Source organism: Ovis canadensis, chromosome 2 (assembly GCF_042477335.2).
Source record: "Ovis canadensis isolate MfBH-ARS-UI-01 breed Bighorn chromosome 2, ARS-UI_OviCan_v2, whole genome shotgun sequence".
Classification (NCBI taxonomy): domain Eukaryota; kingdom Metazoa; phylum Chordata; class Mammalia; order Artiodactyla; family Bovidae; genus Ovis; species Ovis canadensis.
Window position 1 is genome coordinate 186,531,918 of NC_091246.1, and position 17,869 is coordinate 186,549,786.

Sequence of the window (17,869 nt, forward strand, 5' to 3'; positions counted from 1 at the left end):
GGGGGTTGCCATTTTCTTCTCCAATGCATGAAAGTGAAAAGTGAAAGTGAACTCACTCAGTTGTGTCCTGTCGTGTACTGGAGTGGGTTGCCATTGCCTTCTGCCATTATGTGGGACATAATGGGATATAATTTCATACTTATCAATTTGACAAAAAAATTAGTCATGAAATTAACACTTGGTGAGGAAGTGAAGAAAATGTGGAGCAACAGAAACAGATACTGCTAGTAAATTATAAATTGGCACAGCTTTTGAAAATCATCTGTCACTATTGGCGGGCTCCCCAAGTGACCCAATGGTAAAGACTCCGTCTGCCAAGAAGGAGACCCAGGTTTGTTCCCTGGGTGGGGAAGATCTCCTGGAGAAGAAAATGGCAACCCACTCCAGTATTCCTGCCTGAGAAATCCCACAAACGGAAGAGTCTGGTGGACTCAAGTCCATAGGGTCTGAAAAGAGTCTGACACAACCTAGCAACTAAACAACATTGAGTTAGGTAGAAGATACATATCTTTTGACAAAACAATCCTACATATCAGTATTGTGGGTTTTTTTAAAAAATTTTTTAATTGAAGGATAATTGCTCTACAGAATTTTGTGGTTTTCTGTCATGCTTCAAGAATCAGCCATAGGTATACCCATGTCGCTTCCCTCTCAGACCTCCCTCCCTTTTCCTTTCCCACCCACCCTTCAGAGGGGCTCTTTTGCAGAGCCCATGTTTGAGTTCCCTGAGTCTTACAGCAAATTCCCATTGGCTCTCTGTTTTACACATGGCATTGTAAATTTCTATGTTACTCTCTCTATACATCCCCCCTTCTCCCTCCTCTCCTCCCACCTTGTCTGTTGGTCTGTTCTCTATGTCTGTTTCTCCATTGCTGCCCTGAAAATAAATTCATCAGTGCCCTTTCTTCAGATTCCATATATGTGTGTCAGTGTACAGTATTTATATTTCTCTTTCTGACTTATTTCACTTTGTATAATGGACTCTAGTTTTGTCCACCTCATTAGAATGTATTCAAATGTGTTCCTTTTTTTGGCTGAGTGATATTCCATTGTATATCTGTACCACAGCTTCTTTATCCATTCATCTATTGATGAACATCTGGGTAGTTTCCATTTTAAATAGCTATTTTAAATAGAGCTGCAGTGAACACTGGGGTACATGTGTCTTTTTCAGTTTTGATTTCCTCAGGGTATATGCCTAGAAATGGAATTGCTGGGTCTTATGATGGTTTTATTCCTAGCTTTTTAAGGAGTCTCCATACCATCTCCTATAGAGGCTGTATCAGTTTACATTCCCACCAGCAATGCAAGAGTGTTCCCTTTTTTCCACACCCTCTCCAGCATTTATTGTTTGTAGATTTTTGATGATGGCCATTCTAATTGGTGTGAGGTGGTATCTTATTGTAGTTTTGATTTGCATTTATCTGATAATGAGATGTTGAGCATCTTTTCATGTGCTTGTTAGCCATCTGTATGTCTTCTTTGGAGACATGTCTTTTCAGGTCCCTTTCCCACTTTTTGATTGTGTTGTTTGCTTTTTTGGTATTGAGTCATATAAGCTGCTTGTATATTTTAGAAATTAATTCTTTATTAGTTGTTTCCCTTGTTATTATCTTCTCCATTCTGAGTGTTGTCTTTCACCTTGTTTGTAGTTTCCTTTGTTGTGAAAAAGCTTTTAAGTTTAATTAGGTCCCACTTGTTTATTTTTGTTTTTATTTCCATTACTCTAGGAAGTGGGTCATAGATTTTGCTTTGATCTATGTCATCAAGTGTTCTGCCTATGTTCTCTTTTAAGAGTTTAAAAGTTTGTGGTCTTGCATTTAGGTCTTAATCCATTCTGTGTTTATCTTTGTGTGTGGCATTAGGTAAGTGATCTAATTTCATTCTTTTTAGCTGTCCAACTTTCCCAGCACTGTACCACTTATTGAAGAGGCTGTCTTTGCCCCATTATATATTCTTGCCTCCTTTGTCAAAAAATAAGGTACCAGGTACCCATGGGTGCGTGGGTTCATCTCTGGGTTCTCTACCTTGTTCCATTCATCTATATTTCTGTTTTTGTACCAGTACCATACTGTCTTGATGAGTGTAGCTCTGGTGTATAGTCTGAAGTGAGGAAGGTTGATTCCTCCAGCTCCATTCTTCTTTCTCAAGACTGTTTTTATTTTTTTTCTATTTGGGGTCTTTTGTGTTTCCATATGAATTGTGAAATTTTTCATTCCAGTTTGGTGAAAAAAGCCATTGGTAACTTGATAGGGATCACATTGAATCTATAGACTGCATTTGGTAGTATAGTCATTTTCACAATATTGATTCTTTCCACCCAGAAACATGGAATATCTGTCCATCTGTTTATGTCATCTTTGATTTCTTTCATCAGTGTCTTATAGTTTTCTGTAAACAGATCTTTTTTTTTCCTTAGGTAGTTTTATTCCTAGATATTTTAATCTTTTTGTTGAAATGGGGATGGTATTGATTCCTTATTTTCTCTTTCTGATTTTTCATTGTTAGTATATAGGAGTGGAAGTGATTTCTGAGTATTGACATTGTATCCTGTGACTTTGCTGAATTTGCTGATTAGCTCTAGTAATTTTCTAATAGTATCTTTTGGGTTTTCTATGTATAGTATCACATTATCTGCAAACAGTGAGAGTTTTACTTCTTTTCTGATCTGGATTCCTTTTATTTCTTTTTCTTCTCTAATTGTTATAGTTAGGACTTCCAAAACTATGTTGAAGAAATAGTGGTGAGAGTGGACACCCTTGTCTGTTCCTGATCTTAGAGGGAAAGATTTTAATGTTTCACCATTGAGAATAATATTTGCTGTGGGCTTTTCATATATGGCCTTTACTATGTTGAAGTAGGTTTCTTCTATGCCCATTTTTTGAAGTGTTTTTTTATCATAAATGGATGCTGGATTTTATCAAAGGCTTTTTCTGCATCTATTGAGATGATCATGTGGTTTTTATTTTTCAATCTGTTGATATGGTGCATCAACACCATTCTATGGTTTGCTAGAATTTTGTTGAGAATTTCTGCATCTATGTTCATCAGCGATATTGGCCTATAATTTTCTTTTTTGTGTGTTTTCTTTTCTTGGCTTTGGTACTAGGGTGATTGCAGCCTTGTAGAATGAATTTGGAAGTTTTCCTTCCTCTGCAATATTTTCAAAGAGTTTCAGAAAAATAGGCATTAGCTCTTCTCTGAATGTTTGATAGAATTCCCCTGTGAAGCCATCTGGCCCTGGGCTTGTTTTGGGGGAGATTTTTGATCACCATTTCAATTTCAGTGTTTGTAATTGGGTTGTTCATAATTTCTATTTCTTCCTGATTCAGTCTTGGGAGGCTGATCTTTTCTAAGTATCTCTCCATTTCCTCTAGGTTGTCCATTTTATTAGCATATAGTTGCTCATAATATTCTCTTATGATCCTTTGTATTTCTGTTGTTGTAACCTCTCCTTATTAATTTCTAATTTTATTGGTTTGATTTTTCTCCCTTTTTTTCTTGATGACACTAGCTAGTGGTTTGTCAGTTTTGTTAATTTTCTCAAAGAACCAGCTTTTAGTTTTATTAATCTTTGCTATTGTTTCCTTTATTTCTTTTTCATTTGTTTCTGCTCTGATTTTTATGATCTCCTTCCTTCTACTGACTTTGGGTGGTTTCTCTTCTTTTTCCAGCTGCTTTAGATGTAGAGTTAGGCTGTCTATTTGATGCTTTTCTTTCTTCTTGATTTATGGTTGTATTGCTATAAACCTCCCTCCTAGAACTGCTTTTGCTAAGTCCCATAGGTTTGGGGTCATCATGTTTTCATTGTCATCTGTTTCTAGGAATCTTTTGATTTCCAGTAACCTCTCTGTTATTTAGTACTGTATTGTTTAATCTCCATGAGTTTGTGATTTTTGCTGATTTTTCCTGTAGTTGATATCAGTCTCATAGCATTTTAGTCAGAAGATTCTTGATACAATTTCAATTTTCTTAATTTACTGAGGCTTGATTTGTGGTCCAAGATGTGGTCTATCCTCGAGAATATTCCATATGCACTTGAGAAGAAAGTGTATTCTTCTGTATTTGGATGGAAAGTTCCGAAGATATCAATTAGGTCCATTTGGTCTAATGTTTCATTTAAGATTGGTGTTTCCTTATTGATTCTCAGTTTTGATGATCTGTCCATTGATGGCAGTTGGGTGTTGAAGTCCCCTACTATTATTGTGTTGCTGTTGATTTCTCCTCCTATGTCTATTAGTTTGCCTCATGTATTGAGGTCTTCTATGTTGGGTGCATGGATATTTACAATTGCTATGTCTTCTTCTTGGATTGATCCCTAGATCATTATGTAGTGTCCTTCTTCTTCTCTTATGATAATCTTTATTTGAAAGTCTATTTTGTCTGAAATGAGGATTGCCACTACAGCTTTCTTTTGGTTTCCATTCACATGGAATATCTTATTCCAGCCTTTTACTTTCAGTCTGTATGTCTCTCTAGGTCTGAAGTGGGTCTCCTGTAGGCAGCATATATATGGGTCTTGTTTTTATATCCATTCAGTCAGTCTGTATCTTTTGGTTGGTGCATTTAATCCATTTACATTTAAGGTAATTATTAATACATATGTTCCTATTGGCCATTTCTTTATTATTTGGGGTTTGTTTTTGTAAGTCTTTCCTTTCTCTTGTGTTTACTGGCTATGTAAGTCCCTTTAGTATATGTTGCAAGGCTGGTTTGTTGGTGCTGAATTCTCTTAATTTCTCCTTGTCTGTAAAGCTTTTGATTTCTCCATCAATTTTGAATGAGATCGTTTGTGGGTAGAGTAATTGTGGTTGTAGGATTTTCTCTTTCAGTAGTTTAAGTATATCCTGCCATTCCCTTCTGGCCTGTAGAGTTTCTGCTGAAAGATCTGATGTTAATCGTATGGGTTTTCTCTTGTACATTACTTGTTGCTTTTCCCTTGCTGCTTTTAATATTCTTTCTTTGTGCTTAACCTTTGTCTTGATGTGTTCTCCTTGGGTTCATCCTGTAGGAGACTCTCTGCACTTCTTGGACTTGATTGACTATTTCCTATGTTAGGGAAGTTTTCAACTGTAATTTCTTCTAAAATTTTCTCAGTGTCTTTCTTTTTTTCTTCTTCCACTGGGACCTCTATAACTCAAATATTGGTGTGTTTAATATTGTCCCAAAGGTCTCTGAGGCTTTCCTCAATTCTCTTCATTCCTTTCCCTTTATTCTGCTCTTCAGCAGTTATTTCCACCACTGTATCCTCCAGCTTACTTATCCATTCCTCTGCCTGTTATTCTGCTATTGGTTGCTTCTAGTGTATTTTTAATTTCAGTAATAGTGTTATTCATCTCTGTTTGCTTATTCTTTATTTCTTGTATGTCCTTGGTCATTGTATTAACTGTGTTAAATGCTTCTTGCATTTTCTCCATTCTATTTTCAAGTCTTGGGAGCATCTTTACTATCATTATTTTGAATTCTCTTTCAGGGAGCTTACTTATTTCCTCTTTATTTATTTAGTCTTTTGAGTTTCTATCTTGCTCTTTCATTTGTGTTGTATTTCTCTGTCTTTTCATCATCATCTTTTTTTTTTTTTTTTTGTAACTTGGTCCATTTGAAGTCTCCTTTTTCCAGGCTTTAGGGTTGTATTACTTCTTCCTTTTGATTTTTGCCCCTGGAGGGAAATATTAATTGGGTGGTTTGTGTTGATTTCTTGTTGGGGTGACTTGTGCCTGTGTTCTAGTGGGAGGAGATAAAGTAGGTAATTACAGAAATACTGGGACATATACATACACACTTCCACATATACAGTTATAACCAAAGCGTTCTAAAGATAAAAAGTACAGGAGATTGACTTGATGAGCCAGGGAAACCAGAGGTGATATCAACCAATTGAAAGAAGAGTTAACTAATTCTCAGTCTGATAATCTGAGCACAAGCAGAAGGCCAATTGGGGAATATAGCATAGAGAGCTCAACAACTTAACTTGCAGAAAGCAGAGTGAGGGAAAAAAGGGAGAATAAAAAAAAGAGAGGAAAAAGGAAATAGGAGAAGGGAGAGAAAAAAAAAAGAAGGGATGGAGAAGAGGACTAAAATATAAAAAGAGAAAGAGAGAAAGAAAAAATAGAAAAACAAAGATGAATAGACATGTGTGGAAAAGATATATGTATATTCAGGAATAGCTACAGCCAGTAAAGAACAGTAGGAAAAGCAGTTGAATATATCCAAAACAAAATCCAAAAACTCATCAAGTAAAAAGAAAAGAAAAAAAAAAGTGAGGGGAAAAAAGAAAAAAAAAAACCTAAAATGAATTTTTTTCTTGCCTTTTTTTTTTTTTTTTTTGACAAAAACACAAAGAGGAAAACTCCGCAGCACTGCAGAAGGCCAATATGGAGGTGGAAATACGTAGGGGGAATAAACATGTGATTTATAAGAAAAAAAGGAAACAAAATCTTGAAATTATTATCATTTTTTTTTTAACAAGGGAAACTCCACAGCATCGCAAAAAGCTAATGTGATAGTGAAAATATGTTGGGGAATAAGCAGTGTGATTTATAAGAAGAACAAATCTTAAAATGTGTGTGTGTGTGTGTTTTATAACAAGATAAAAAAGAGGAAAACACAGCACTGCTAAATGCTAGTGTGAAGGTGGAGATATACTGGGGGAATAAATGGTGTGATTTATAAGAGAAAAAAAAGAAAAAGTAAAAAATGAAAAAAGAAAAAAAAATTAAAAAGCGTTTTCAAGGTTGCAGTTCTTAGCTGTGGAGTCTGCCTCTGTGGATAGGGTTGGGTTAGTGTCCTGTGATGTTCTCCTGGTTGGTGCCTGTGTTCTGGTTGACGGAGCTGGATCTTGTCTTTCTCAAGGGCAGTGCCATTTCCAGTAGTAGGTTTTGGAGTGTCTGTGGGTTAAGTATGCCTTTGGGCAGTCCTAGCTTTCGCAGTATTAGGCGCGTCTGTTTTCACAGCTGCTTCAAAGTGTCTCTCTCAGCATATATGCAGTGCAGCCAGTCCACTGCTTGCCCCTGGGATCATTGCTGGTGATTCAGTTCCCCTGTCCCACCCTTCTCTGCTGGCAGAAACTTCCTAGGTAGGTGCTTGTGTGGATCCTTCTGCATCACTGTGACTTATGTGGGACTCCTTCAGCCCCCTAAGCTCACCCTCTGTATCTCAGGGCTGTGTGCACTTGACTCTCAGTTCCCGAGCTCCACCTTCTGTGTCGCGAGGTTTATGTGCACTTGTTTCATCTCACTGCCTGCACTCTTTGTCGTGGGGGTGTTTGTTCTTCTTCCAGCTGTGCCGGGAGGGTTGTGTTCACTGCCCAAGTTTGTATGCCTTCCCAGTATGGGCACCCTAATCCCGCCCTTTGCACAAGCTGTGTTTGTCTGCCTGGTACCTGGGCCTGCCCTCTGTGCTACTTGCTAGCTAGGTTTATCTGCCCCGTCACACTGGCTACCTGGGACTGTCCTCTGTGCTGCAAGGGTTGTGTGCGCTGGCTGGGTTTGTATGCCGCGCCACTCTCGGTTCCCAAGCCTGCTGTCTGTTTAGGGCCACGGTCCATGAGCTGTCAATGAGCTGAGAAGTACAGCTTTCTCTGTTTACTGCCCTCCAAGTCCCTGATTTGGAGACGGCAATGGCACCCCACTCCAATACTCTTGCCTGGAAAATCCCATCGACGCAGGAGCCTGGTAGGCTGTAGTCCATGGGGTGGCGAAGAGTCAGACACGACTAAGCGACTTCACTTTCACTTTTCACTTTCATGCGTTGGAGAAGAAAATGGCAACCCACTCCAGTGTTCTTGCCTGGAGAATCCCAGGGACGGCAGAGCCTGGTGGGCTGCCGTCTATGGGGTCACATAGAGTCAGACACGACTGAAGTGACTTAGCAGCAGCAGCAGAAGTCCCTGATTTTCCAAGACTTCCTAGCTCCTCTTTGGGCCTATCTGTGAGGGAATTTCCCTGTGCATGCTCCCACCCTCCTCTGGGGCAAAAGTTCCTGCCCAGAAGTTCTTCCTCTTTTCCCTTTTTGCCTCCCTTCTCTCTACTACCTCATTTCAGGGAACTTAGCCTGTCCCCTTGGAGGCCTGGGGTCTTCTGCTGTCACCTAGAGGTTACTTTGTAGGAGTTGCTCCATATCTTGATGAGTTTTTTATGTATTTGGGGGGAGGCTGGTGATCTCGTCTTACTCCTCTGCCATTTTCTCTGTGGTCCCTCCAGGAGTTTTCTCACTTACCAGCATTTGTCTCAAGAAAACCCTGCCACATGCACAAGGAGACATTAATAAAGTAGTTCACAGACAACTTGTTTTAAAGAGCAAAAATTTGGAAAAACTCAAATATCAAAAAATAAATTTTTCTGTATTCATGCATACAATAAAATACCATATAGCAGTGAAAATAATGTCTACAAGTATCAACATGAATTAATCTCAGAAATAAATTATTAAGTGAAAATAGCAAATCTATCAATATTATTCTCAATACACATGCTGTAAAGGTTAAAAGCATATAACACTTAAAATCTATTTGAAATGAAGTTTGTTCTAAAAGTTTTATTCAAAGCTATTCAAACTGTTTAGCTGTCGATCATTTAGATTAATGCTATCAAAGTCCTATGTCTATATTAAATGCCAAGATGACTTCCTATGTCAAGGTGATGCTACCCATGTAGTCCTATGTGGAGATGTTTTCTGAATGATTTTCCTACAGCATAGGAATAAAAGTACTGTCTTGCCTGTAACTATGGTTATGTGAATGTGTATTCATTCTTGAGATTAAAAACAAGAAACTCAATGTTAGCTGAGAACTAAAGAATTAAAAGTGACAGGGGCAGTTAGCACTTTGGTGTTGACCAGAGAGATGCTATTTAAATAAAAGGGAAATCAATGTTTTCTATTTATTTGCAGAGTAAAAGTGAGCAAATTACCGTGCGGCATCTGACATCAGGAAACTGGGAAGTGATAAAGATCCTGGCATATGATGAAACTACACAAAAAATGTGAGCATTTTTGATTCTCTAGTCAAGTTGAAAGTCAGTGTTGTTAAATGCAATCCTATCTGCCAGATTTACTTTTGCTTACCATGGTCCTAATCCAAGTAGCCTGGCCATGTGAAAAACAATCTTTAAGACTCTCCCTCAGCTTCACCCAAAAAGATGCTTACACAAACACATGCACACACACACATACACACAGAGTCACACTCAGAGAGATTGTGAGAGAGCATAGAAAAAAAAGTATGACAACATTTTAAGAAAAGATGTTTCCCAAATGGATCAAAGCCCTGCTGTTGAATAATAGAAAAGCTCTTGCCTATTCTTTGGCAGTTGGAAAATTCAAGTGAAAACTCAGTGTTGCAAAAACTGATTGGTGCCTGATGTTTGTGTTGTTTTTTTTCATGGGCAGTTACTTTCTGAGCACCGAGTCATCTCCCAGAGGGAGGCAGCTGTACAGGTAAGCAGTGTGAGAGGACCTTCCTGCACAAGTTGATTACTCAGGGGCCATCCACACAGCATAATCATAGGATGGAAAGATCTGAAGTTGCATTTTTGGTATGACTAGTAGAGAGCCGACTCAGTATGATAAAACTTCATCTCTCGACCATTGTGAGCCTAAAGGTTTGCAACTGGAGTGGACACCATCTTATTCCTCCTTTATTTTTCTCTCACTTGTTTTTATCCTTTCAAAATATCTTTTTTTTTTTGAGACTTGCATCTCTGAATGACACATATCACTAGAATTTCCTTATTTCCCAAATAGCTTTTTGTTCTGCTATGCCTCATTTAAAGTTTTCAGTATATGAGGCCCTCCCTGATCAAACCAGTCAATCCTAAAGGAAATCAATCCTAAATATTCATTGATTCTGAAGCTGGAGCTCCAATACTTTGGCCACCTGATGTGAAAAACTGACTCATTATAAAAGACCCTGATGCTGGGAAAGATTGAAGTCAGGAGAAGGGGATGACAGAGGATCAGATGGTTGGATGGCATCACCAGCTCGATGGACATGAGTTTGAACAAGCTCTGGGAGTGATGGTGGACAAGGAAGATTGGCATGCTGCAGTCCATGGGATCAAAAAGAGTTGGACAGGACTGAGCAGCTGAACTGAACTGAATTGGTGTCTCAGATGGTAAAGAATCCACCTGCAATGCAGGATACCCAGGTTCAATCCCTGGGTTAGGAAGATCCCCTAGAGAAGGGAATGGCTACCCATTCCGTCTTCTTGCCTGGAGCATCCCATGGACAGAGGAGCCTGGTGGGCCACAGTCCACGGGGTTGCAAAGAGTCAGAACTGACTGAAGGACTAAGCACACATGCAATACTGTATACATGTGATTTATTACACATATAATTTATTCCAAATTAAAGCATTGTGGACATTTAGTAGAGTAGATCAAGTGGCAGTTTTTCTCTCCCCACTCTCAGAATGTGTAAAATCCATAGATTGTTATTTAAGCCAGGCATGGCCCTTGCTTACTAAAATAGAGCTGTGGATGGGGACTATTTTTATCTCTCCAATTTTCCCAGATGGAAAGCTATATTCATAAAAGGGTTTAAGGTCATACCTATTTAGTATTAAAAATGCCTCCTCACTCAGAAAGCTTTCACCACGGCTTCCCAAGAATGACTTTCATTTTTGTCTGGCAAGCAACTTATTAATTCTAGACATCATATATCCTTTCTAATTTCTGTTTCACAGATCCATTTTTAAAGTGTCAAAACTGCCATGGCATATTCTCAGTGGAAATTCATCATGTTTGAAGCAGTGTCACCAGTGATTCTTACCAAGTAGCCTAGACTTTCCTTTGAGAGCAAAAATGGATGTTTCAAGTACCCTTACTCACTCTAATTCATCCACACACTCTTATTTATGCATAAATCACTGTCATCTGAAGTGAGCCTCTCCTCGTTTTAATCACATATCACAGTATGTCATTTTTACATTCTTTGTTTTTTTCTCTTAGACTCTGGAACACATGTTCTCGATTCTAACGACTTCCAAAGGAAGAACAGCTATTTATTTAAAGAGACTGATTCTAATTTTAGCTTAGACATCTTGATTAAAGTGTTGGTCACTTTCTAGTTTTGGTTACCTAAAACTTATCTTTCTTAAAGCTTATATTGTGGTTAATATTGGCAGTCAAGAACAATCCTTTAGAGATCTAGAAATACTTGACTGATATTTTATTTCTCTCATTTTGTAAAACGCTTAAAGAAAAATGAGTGTCAGAAAATTACATTTGGCTAAGTTCAGCTAATGGAGCTGCTTCATTCTCTCCTTTTATTAGCCTAAAAATGTGATTTGAGTAACAATGAGTTCTTAGATTTGTGTGCTTGTCCTATGGACTTCTCAGACAGTAAAGAATCTACCTTCAATGCAGGAGATTTGGGATGGATTCCTGGGTCAAGAAGATCCCCTTTGAAGGAAATGGCAACCTCCTCCAGTATTCCTACCTGGAGAATTCCATGGACAGAGAAGCCTAGCAGGCTACAATCCATGGGGTCACAAAGAGTCAAACATGACTGAACGAGTAACACACTTGTGGGTTTCCGAGGTGGCACTAGTGGTACAGAACCTGCCTGCCAACGTAGGACATGTAAGAGACGGATTTGATCCCTGCATTGGGAAGATCCCCTGGAGGAGGGCATGGCAACCTACTGCAGTATTCTTGCCTGGAGAATCCCCATGGAAAGAGAGCCTGGAGGGCTATAGTCTACAGGGTCACAAAAAGCTGTACATGACTGAAGCAAATGAGAACACACACGTGTCTCTAGTGACTGAGGCAAAGCAATACAACAGTCAATATATCTATGACCTGCACTACTGTAGAAGACTGGGTTATAACAAAAATGTACAACCAACAAATTTTTCTTTAAATGGCTCATCAAGTGCCAGTTGACTTGACTATAAGATACTGTTAGTGTTTAACCCAAAAAACGTAATCATTGCCTTGTCCAGGTCCATAAAAATATTAATTGGTTGATTTAATCTATGGGATTAATAGAATCAGAATTGCTACCATATTCAGTGTCATAATTTTGTCTCAAAGTATGCTTTTCTTTATTTTTAGTAATTTCATAATCTAAATAATGAGAAAATACCAATATAAATTTTTAGGGAACTTGGATCGAAAAATTATATGACAGAGTAGAGAGAGAGAAGTTAAATTCTGTGTGTGACTGCCACACATTCGTAGTGTCTCTGGGGCAATAGTTCTGCAATATTGTGACTGAAATTAACCATATACTTGAAAACTGGCTAAAATGGTGAATGTTGCTTTACCACAGTTTAAAAGAAAAAAAAAAAGGCTATGATTTATCATAAGGCTAAAACTAGCTAATGTGTTTAAGTGCCTATTATATTGATCACTTTTGGGTGTAAAGGAAAATTTGAGTTTATAATGAACCCAAAATGTTTCAAGTGTGAAGTTGTGACTTTGTGAAGTATAGTATACTGTGTGTTTTATTCCAGAATAAAATAGAGTATTTTGTGCAGCCAAGTTTTTAAAAATGTATCATTAGCAGTGTTTCTGTCTAGCAGCACAGATAATTTATGATTATTCATAATTTATTAGTTCTTTCAACTAATATTATTGCTAGTGACTATGCTTGTCTGTGTGGGTAATTTCCTTTTAGACTTTACAAAGAAATATCTATAAAAATATAACTAAGAATAAGTTATATTGAATCCTGGGAAAGTCAGTTTCTTTAAAGCATGTATAACTATATACATGTTACATATGTATAGGTGTTCATAATTTTAATTTTTTTACTGAGAAGAAGAATGTGTATATCTTAACATTAGTAATGGAAATTGACTTTGCATTTTTATGATAAGTAATAATTTATGAGGAACTTCAGCGTAAGTAATACTGTAACTTCTTTATGTTAATATTAAAATAATGATACCACACATTTAAGTACCTGGAATAGTAGTATTTCTCTCTTTTTCTTTCCCCAGTGCTTCTACTGAAGGCTTATTGAATCGTCAATGCATTTCATGTAATTTTATGAAAGAACAATGCACATATTTTGATGCCAGTTTTAGTCCCATGAATCAACATTTCTTATTACTCTGTAAAGGTAATAGTTGATTTCTGTTAAAATTTATTTATCAATTTTGTTTGATCAGTATCTATTACTATAAGTAGTAATATATGATTTTATATTCCTTGTTTACACAAGTTTTTGTTAAAAAGTAATAAATAAGGGTTTTTTGTGATATAAATTTTATCCATTACTTTATTTAAAAGACAGAAATTAGAAGTAAGTCAGTATATAAACAGGTACGTGATCAATAAGTGCTATTTTATATGAATCTTTTTAAAAAGTGATAAACATTTACATTAGCAAAGTCATCCTAGAAAAATAAACTAACTTACCTAGACTTCAGGAAAAGCAATACTTTCCTTGTTGAAATAATGGCTTTGTTGTTAAGAAATTTAGGACCTACAAAAATTTAATTCTTTGGGTCTAGTCTCCTTAAATTTTGAGAAAGTGTGTTCACTCCAGTAATTTCTTCTATATGATAATAGTATGCTAAGTCTTACCTAGTGGTAAGTATGTCTAGGTTATACTAGTAGGAATCATTGTACCTTTAACAGGATACTCTGATGAAATCAGAGATATCCTCTTATAACGCAATGGATTGAATGTTACAGCTTTAGCTGGTATCTTGTGCAGTACTGTTTTTAAGATACCATGAGGAATAGACCAATACTTGCTCCTTGTCTTTATTTTTTTCTCTTGACACCTTAAATAATCAAAACAGAAATGTACTTGTTTGATGACACCAGAGAAAAACCATTGGCCTCCAAATAGAGTTCATTAGAGAAGTGAAGTTTCAAGATAACATCTTATAGTTACACTTGAATTGTCCAGTGTATTTGAAATAACTATTCCACATATTTTTTAATTAATATAAGATTAGCTCCAAAATTTCATTTGTCTTGTGGATGAAATATTTCTAATATGCATGCATTCTTTCTTTCTTGGCTGAGTGGTAAATAGAATTTAATCTTGGATGAGAGGGTAAAGGGTCACAGGTTTGGGAATCAACTGACAGATCAGTGACCATTCTATTAAAGACTAGAGAAAAAGACAGTAGGGTGCATTAGATTGGCTAAAACCATAGAAATATTGAAGTATATGGCATTTTAGAGAAGGGAGGATCTTAGCAATAATCTTGTAAATAGTTTCTCTCACCATATGTTTTTACTTTTCTGAATAAAATATGCATAGAAAGGAATGAAATCTAATAATCTGATTTCTATTTCATTATGTTTTAACTATGAAATGCTTACATGTGGAAAAAAAGAATTCTGTCATCTAACCTTCCAATAGTTATTATTTAGATGTTTTTAAAATGTTTCTACATATATTTATAAAATCCAGGTCCAGGGGTTCCAGTGGTCAGCCTACACAGCACAGACAATCCAGCAAGTAAGTACATGAACACAACAATGCAGAGTAGTCATGATTGGCATCAGTCTTTGATATGATCTCATTCATTCTGAGTTTTGTACTCTATAGAACCTTCTTCAAAGGAGCCCTCAGACTGGGGAAATAGGCATAGGTACCAGCAATATGACCTTGTGTGTGTAAGAGAAATAGTAAAGCAAATGGGTCGGGCTGCCTTATAATTGGAGTTGGATCTTATCAATGTATTCCCAAAATAGGATATCTCCTGTATCTAAATTGACTGAGGAGTAATTGATGAAGTTCATTTAGGTACGTTTCAGTCTATTGGCCCATTAGGGCTCTGGTTTATTCTTTCTTGAACCTCATGTAGATTATTTCTCCAGATCAACACACTTATTTTAGAAAAAAATATGAAAAATATATTGTTTCATATATTTTATATCTTACTTATTTTAGTTATCCATGACTAGTTTTACATATTCATTTATGCTTTTATATATTTATTAAGTTGTCCATTATCTATTGAGTGAAGACTCTATTAGGATATATGGCAGAAACTGGGTGTTCATTGCTAGTAAGATGTGGTCAATTTGTTTAAGAATTTTAACAGTAAAGAGTATAAGCACAAACATGATTGAGCTGATCTTAAAAATGAATAGCCAAATTACTTCCTGACTCTCTTTTTCCTTATTTTCATCTATCCTTTTCTTTCTTTCATTTAAAAATTTTATTTAATCAATACTCTCATGCTGTAATGATTTATCATAGATTATTATAATCTATTGTGAAAGTCTCTCAGTTGTGTCCAATTCTTTGCAACCCCATGGGCCATACAGTCCATGGAATTCTCCAGGCCAGAATACTGGAGTGGGTAGCCTTTCCCTTCTCCAGGGGATCTTCCCAACCCAGGGATCAAACCCAGGTCTCCCACATTGCAGGCGAATTCTTTACCAGCTGAGCCACAAGGGAAGCCCAAGAATACTGGAATGGGTAGCCTACCCCTTCTCCACGGATCGTCCCAACCCAGGAATCAAACCTCGGTCTCCTGTGTTGCAGATGGCTTCTTTACCACCTGAGCTATTGATTATAGGAAAGCCCATAATCTATTGTAATTGAGGCTTATATTTATTAACACATTTACTCCTCAGAACACCCCTGATATTGTTAATTGTATCACCCACTTTTATAGATGAGGAAATTGAGTCCCAAAAAGGTTAAAAAACTTGGAGAGAGTCACTGTAATATAAGATAGCACAGGTGGGAATCAAATAAGACATTCTGACTCCAGAATAAGGTTTATGGTCACCACTGTAAAGTTTATTATATTGTTTTTGTCTCTCTCATGACATCAGTTCAGCTTAGTTTAGTCATTCAGTCATGTCTGACTCTGCAACCCCATGAATCGCAGCACGCCAGGCCTCCCCGTCCATCACCAGTTCCCAGAGTTCACTCAAACTCCTGTCCATCGAGTTAGTGATGCCATCCAGCCATCTCATTCTCTGTCATCCCCTTCTCCTCCTGCGCCCAATCCCTCCCAGCATCAGAGTCTTTTCCAGTGAGTCAACTCTTTGCATGAGGTGGCCAAGTATTGGAATTTCAGCGTTAGCATCAGTACTTAAGTAGGAGTTTTACTTAAATGCTTTGACTTAAAGGAGAGATAGTATAAAAAATGTAATGCTGAAGAACAAATACAATTTTTAGAGGACAGAGGAAGACCATTTACACTTTTCAAATACCACCAAATGGAGACGTTCAGCCTCATAGAAGAAGACAAAACTTCTAAATAGTGAATGGAGTTTTGTGTGATTTTGGAAATCATTTAGCACATCTTCTGGTTTCTACTTATCAGTGTAAATCCTAAGAAGATTATGGTAAGCATATTAAATCTGTTGAATATTAACACTGAGAGCAACAATAATGATAAGGGTAGTATATTTGATAAAATGGAAAGAAGATTGAATTTCACAGATATAAAAATTAGCGTATAGAGTGAGTCTGTTACATATCTTTTGTGGGTATAATCTCATAGAATCTATTTCCTTTAAAAAAATTAGCAAATGAATTTTCTGTGAGGATGAGCTATATTTGCAACATAGGAATTACTTGATAAACAACTATTTATGTTACATTACATATTCTGCCAAAATGATAACTTTTTAAAAATTTCCAACCTGAATTTAATTAATTGTGTTCTATTGTTAAAAATGGATGTTGTTGTCTAATAACTTTTGTTACAAATTGCGACACACTTTTGTCTAAGGCAAATCTTTCATATTTTCTCATTTATAAGTAAATTCTGTTAGTCTCAAGATAAAGAAAATAAATGGACTGTAAACAGTGATCAGGTGCTTAATTTTATTTTTGAAAGACAACTATTTATTTATATAAAATTTAAATTTGATTGTAATTAAGTCTTTGGGTTAATGGATCTTCAGGTTAATCTTTATTAAACTAAGTGAAAAGTGTTAGTCACTCAGTTAAGTCTGACTCTTTGCAACCCCATGGACTGTAACTCACCAGGCTCCTCTGTTCATTCTCCAGGCAAGACTACTGAAGCAGGTAGCCATTCCCTTCTCCAAGGGATCTTCCCAACCCAGGGATGGAACCTAGGTCTCCTGTATTGCAGGCAGATTCTTTACCATCTGAGTCACCAGGGAAGCCCTTGCTAAATGAATGAATTAGTCATAATTCATTGGGGGACCAAGTGAACTAGAATAAACCATGAAAAGTATATTGAAAAAATGAAAATATAAAACAAATGTGAAAAACCTTTAAACTCATCAGTTATCCAAAAATGCAAAGCAAAACACTACCAAATATTTTCTCCTAATGAATTAATAATATCAAAAAATTTACATTGTTAATGAGGCTCTTATAACTTGCTGGTAGAAATATAAATTACAGTAAATCTTTTGGAAAAAAATAGCCATAAGCATTAAATCTTTTGTATATATTTACCCTATATTTTGTTTTTTATTGGTTTATACTGAGGAGATAATTCTAAATCGAGAAAATTATAGATATACTACTAATAATAGAGAAAAAAAACACAAATAATGAAAGGTGGGATTTGTAAATAAACTTTAATGGAGTATTAATTTGTGCTCTGAATAGCTTTCATTAGTCTTTTCAGAGCCACTCTTAACTGTTTTTTTCTCTCCCATGGTCTCTACCCAGAAGGATTTTGTTTTGATGACTTAAGTTCTGCAACTATTTACTGCCAATTGGATTCAGTTAACACAAATCCTATCGGTGACTGAAGAGAGGCAGAAAAGTGCCTTTGGAGTCTGTATTTCTCCAGCATTATCCCTGTGGAGTCACCCAGGCTGTTGTGCTCTTGGGTGAAAGTCACTGTGGGTCTTTCATGCAACCATCTCCCAGTAACTGCTCTCTCTCTATGACCTACACACCAAACCACTGTCATGAGCCCTGGGTTGTGATACTATCCCTTATGATCCCTGTGCC

The 17,869-nt window shown here is 36.7% G+C and overlaps 1 protein-coding gene across 1 annotated transcript in view; it reads left to right on the plus strand.

Annotated features, from left to right (window-relative positions):
* Window positions 1-17,869, plus strand: part of DPP10 (dipeptidyl peptidase like 10) — a 769,909-nt gene that overhangs the window by 702,174 nt on the left and 49,866 nt on the right. The window contains exons 14-17 of the mRNA XM_069577778.1: window positions 8,890-8,981; window positions 9,388-9,435; window positions 12,945-13,066; window positions 14,378-14,425. Coding sequence (XP_069433879.1) covers window positions 8,890-8,981; window positions 9,388-9,435; window positions 12,945-13,066; window positions 14,378-14,425 — 310 coding nt within the window. The remainder of the gene's footprint in view (window positions 1-8,889; window positions 8,982-9,387; window positions 9,436-12,944; window positions 13,067-14,377; window positions 14,426-17,869) is intronic.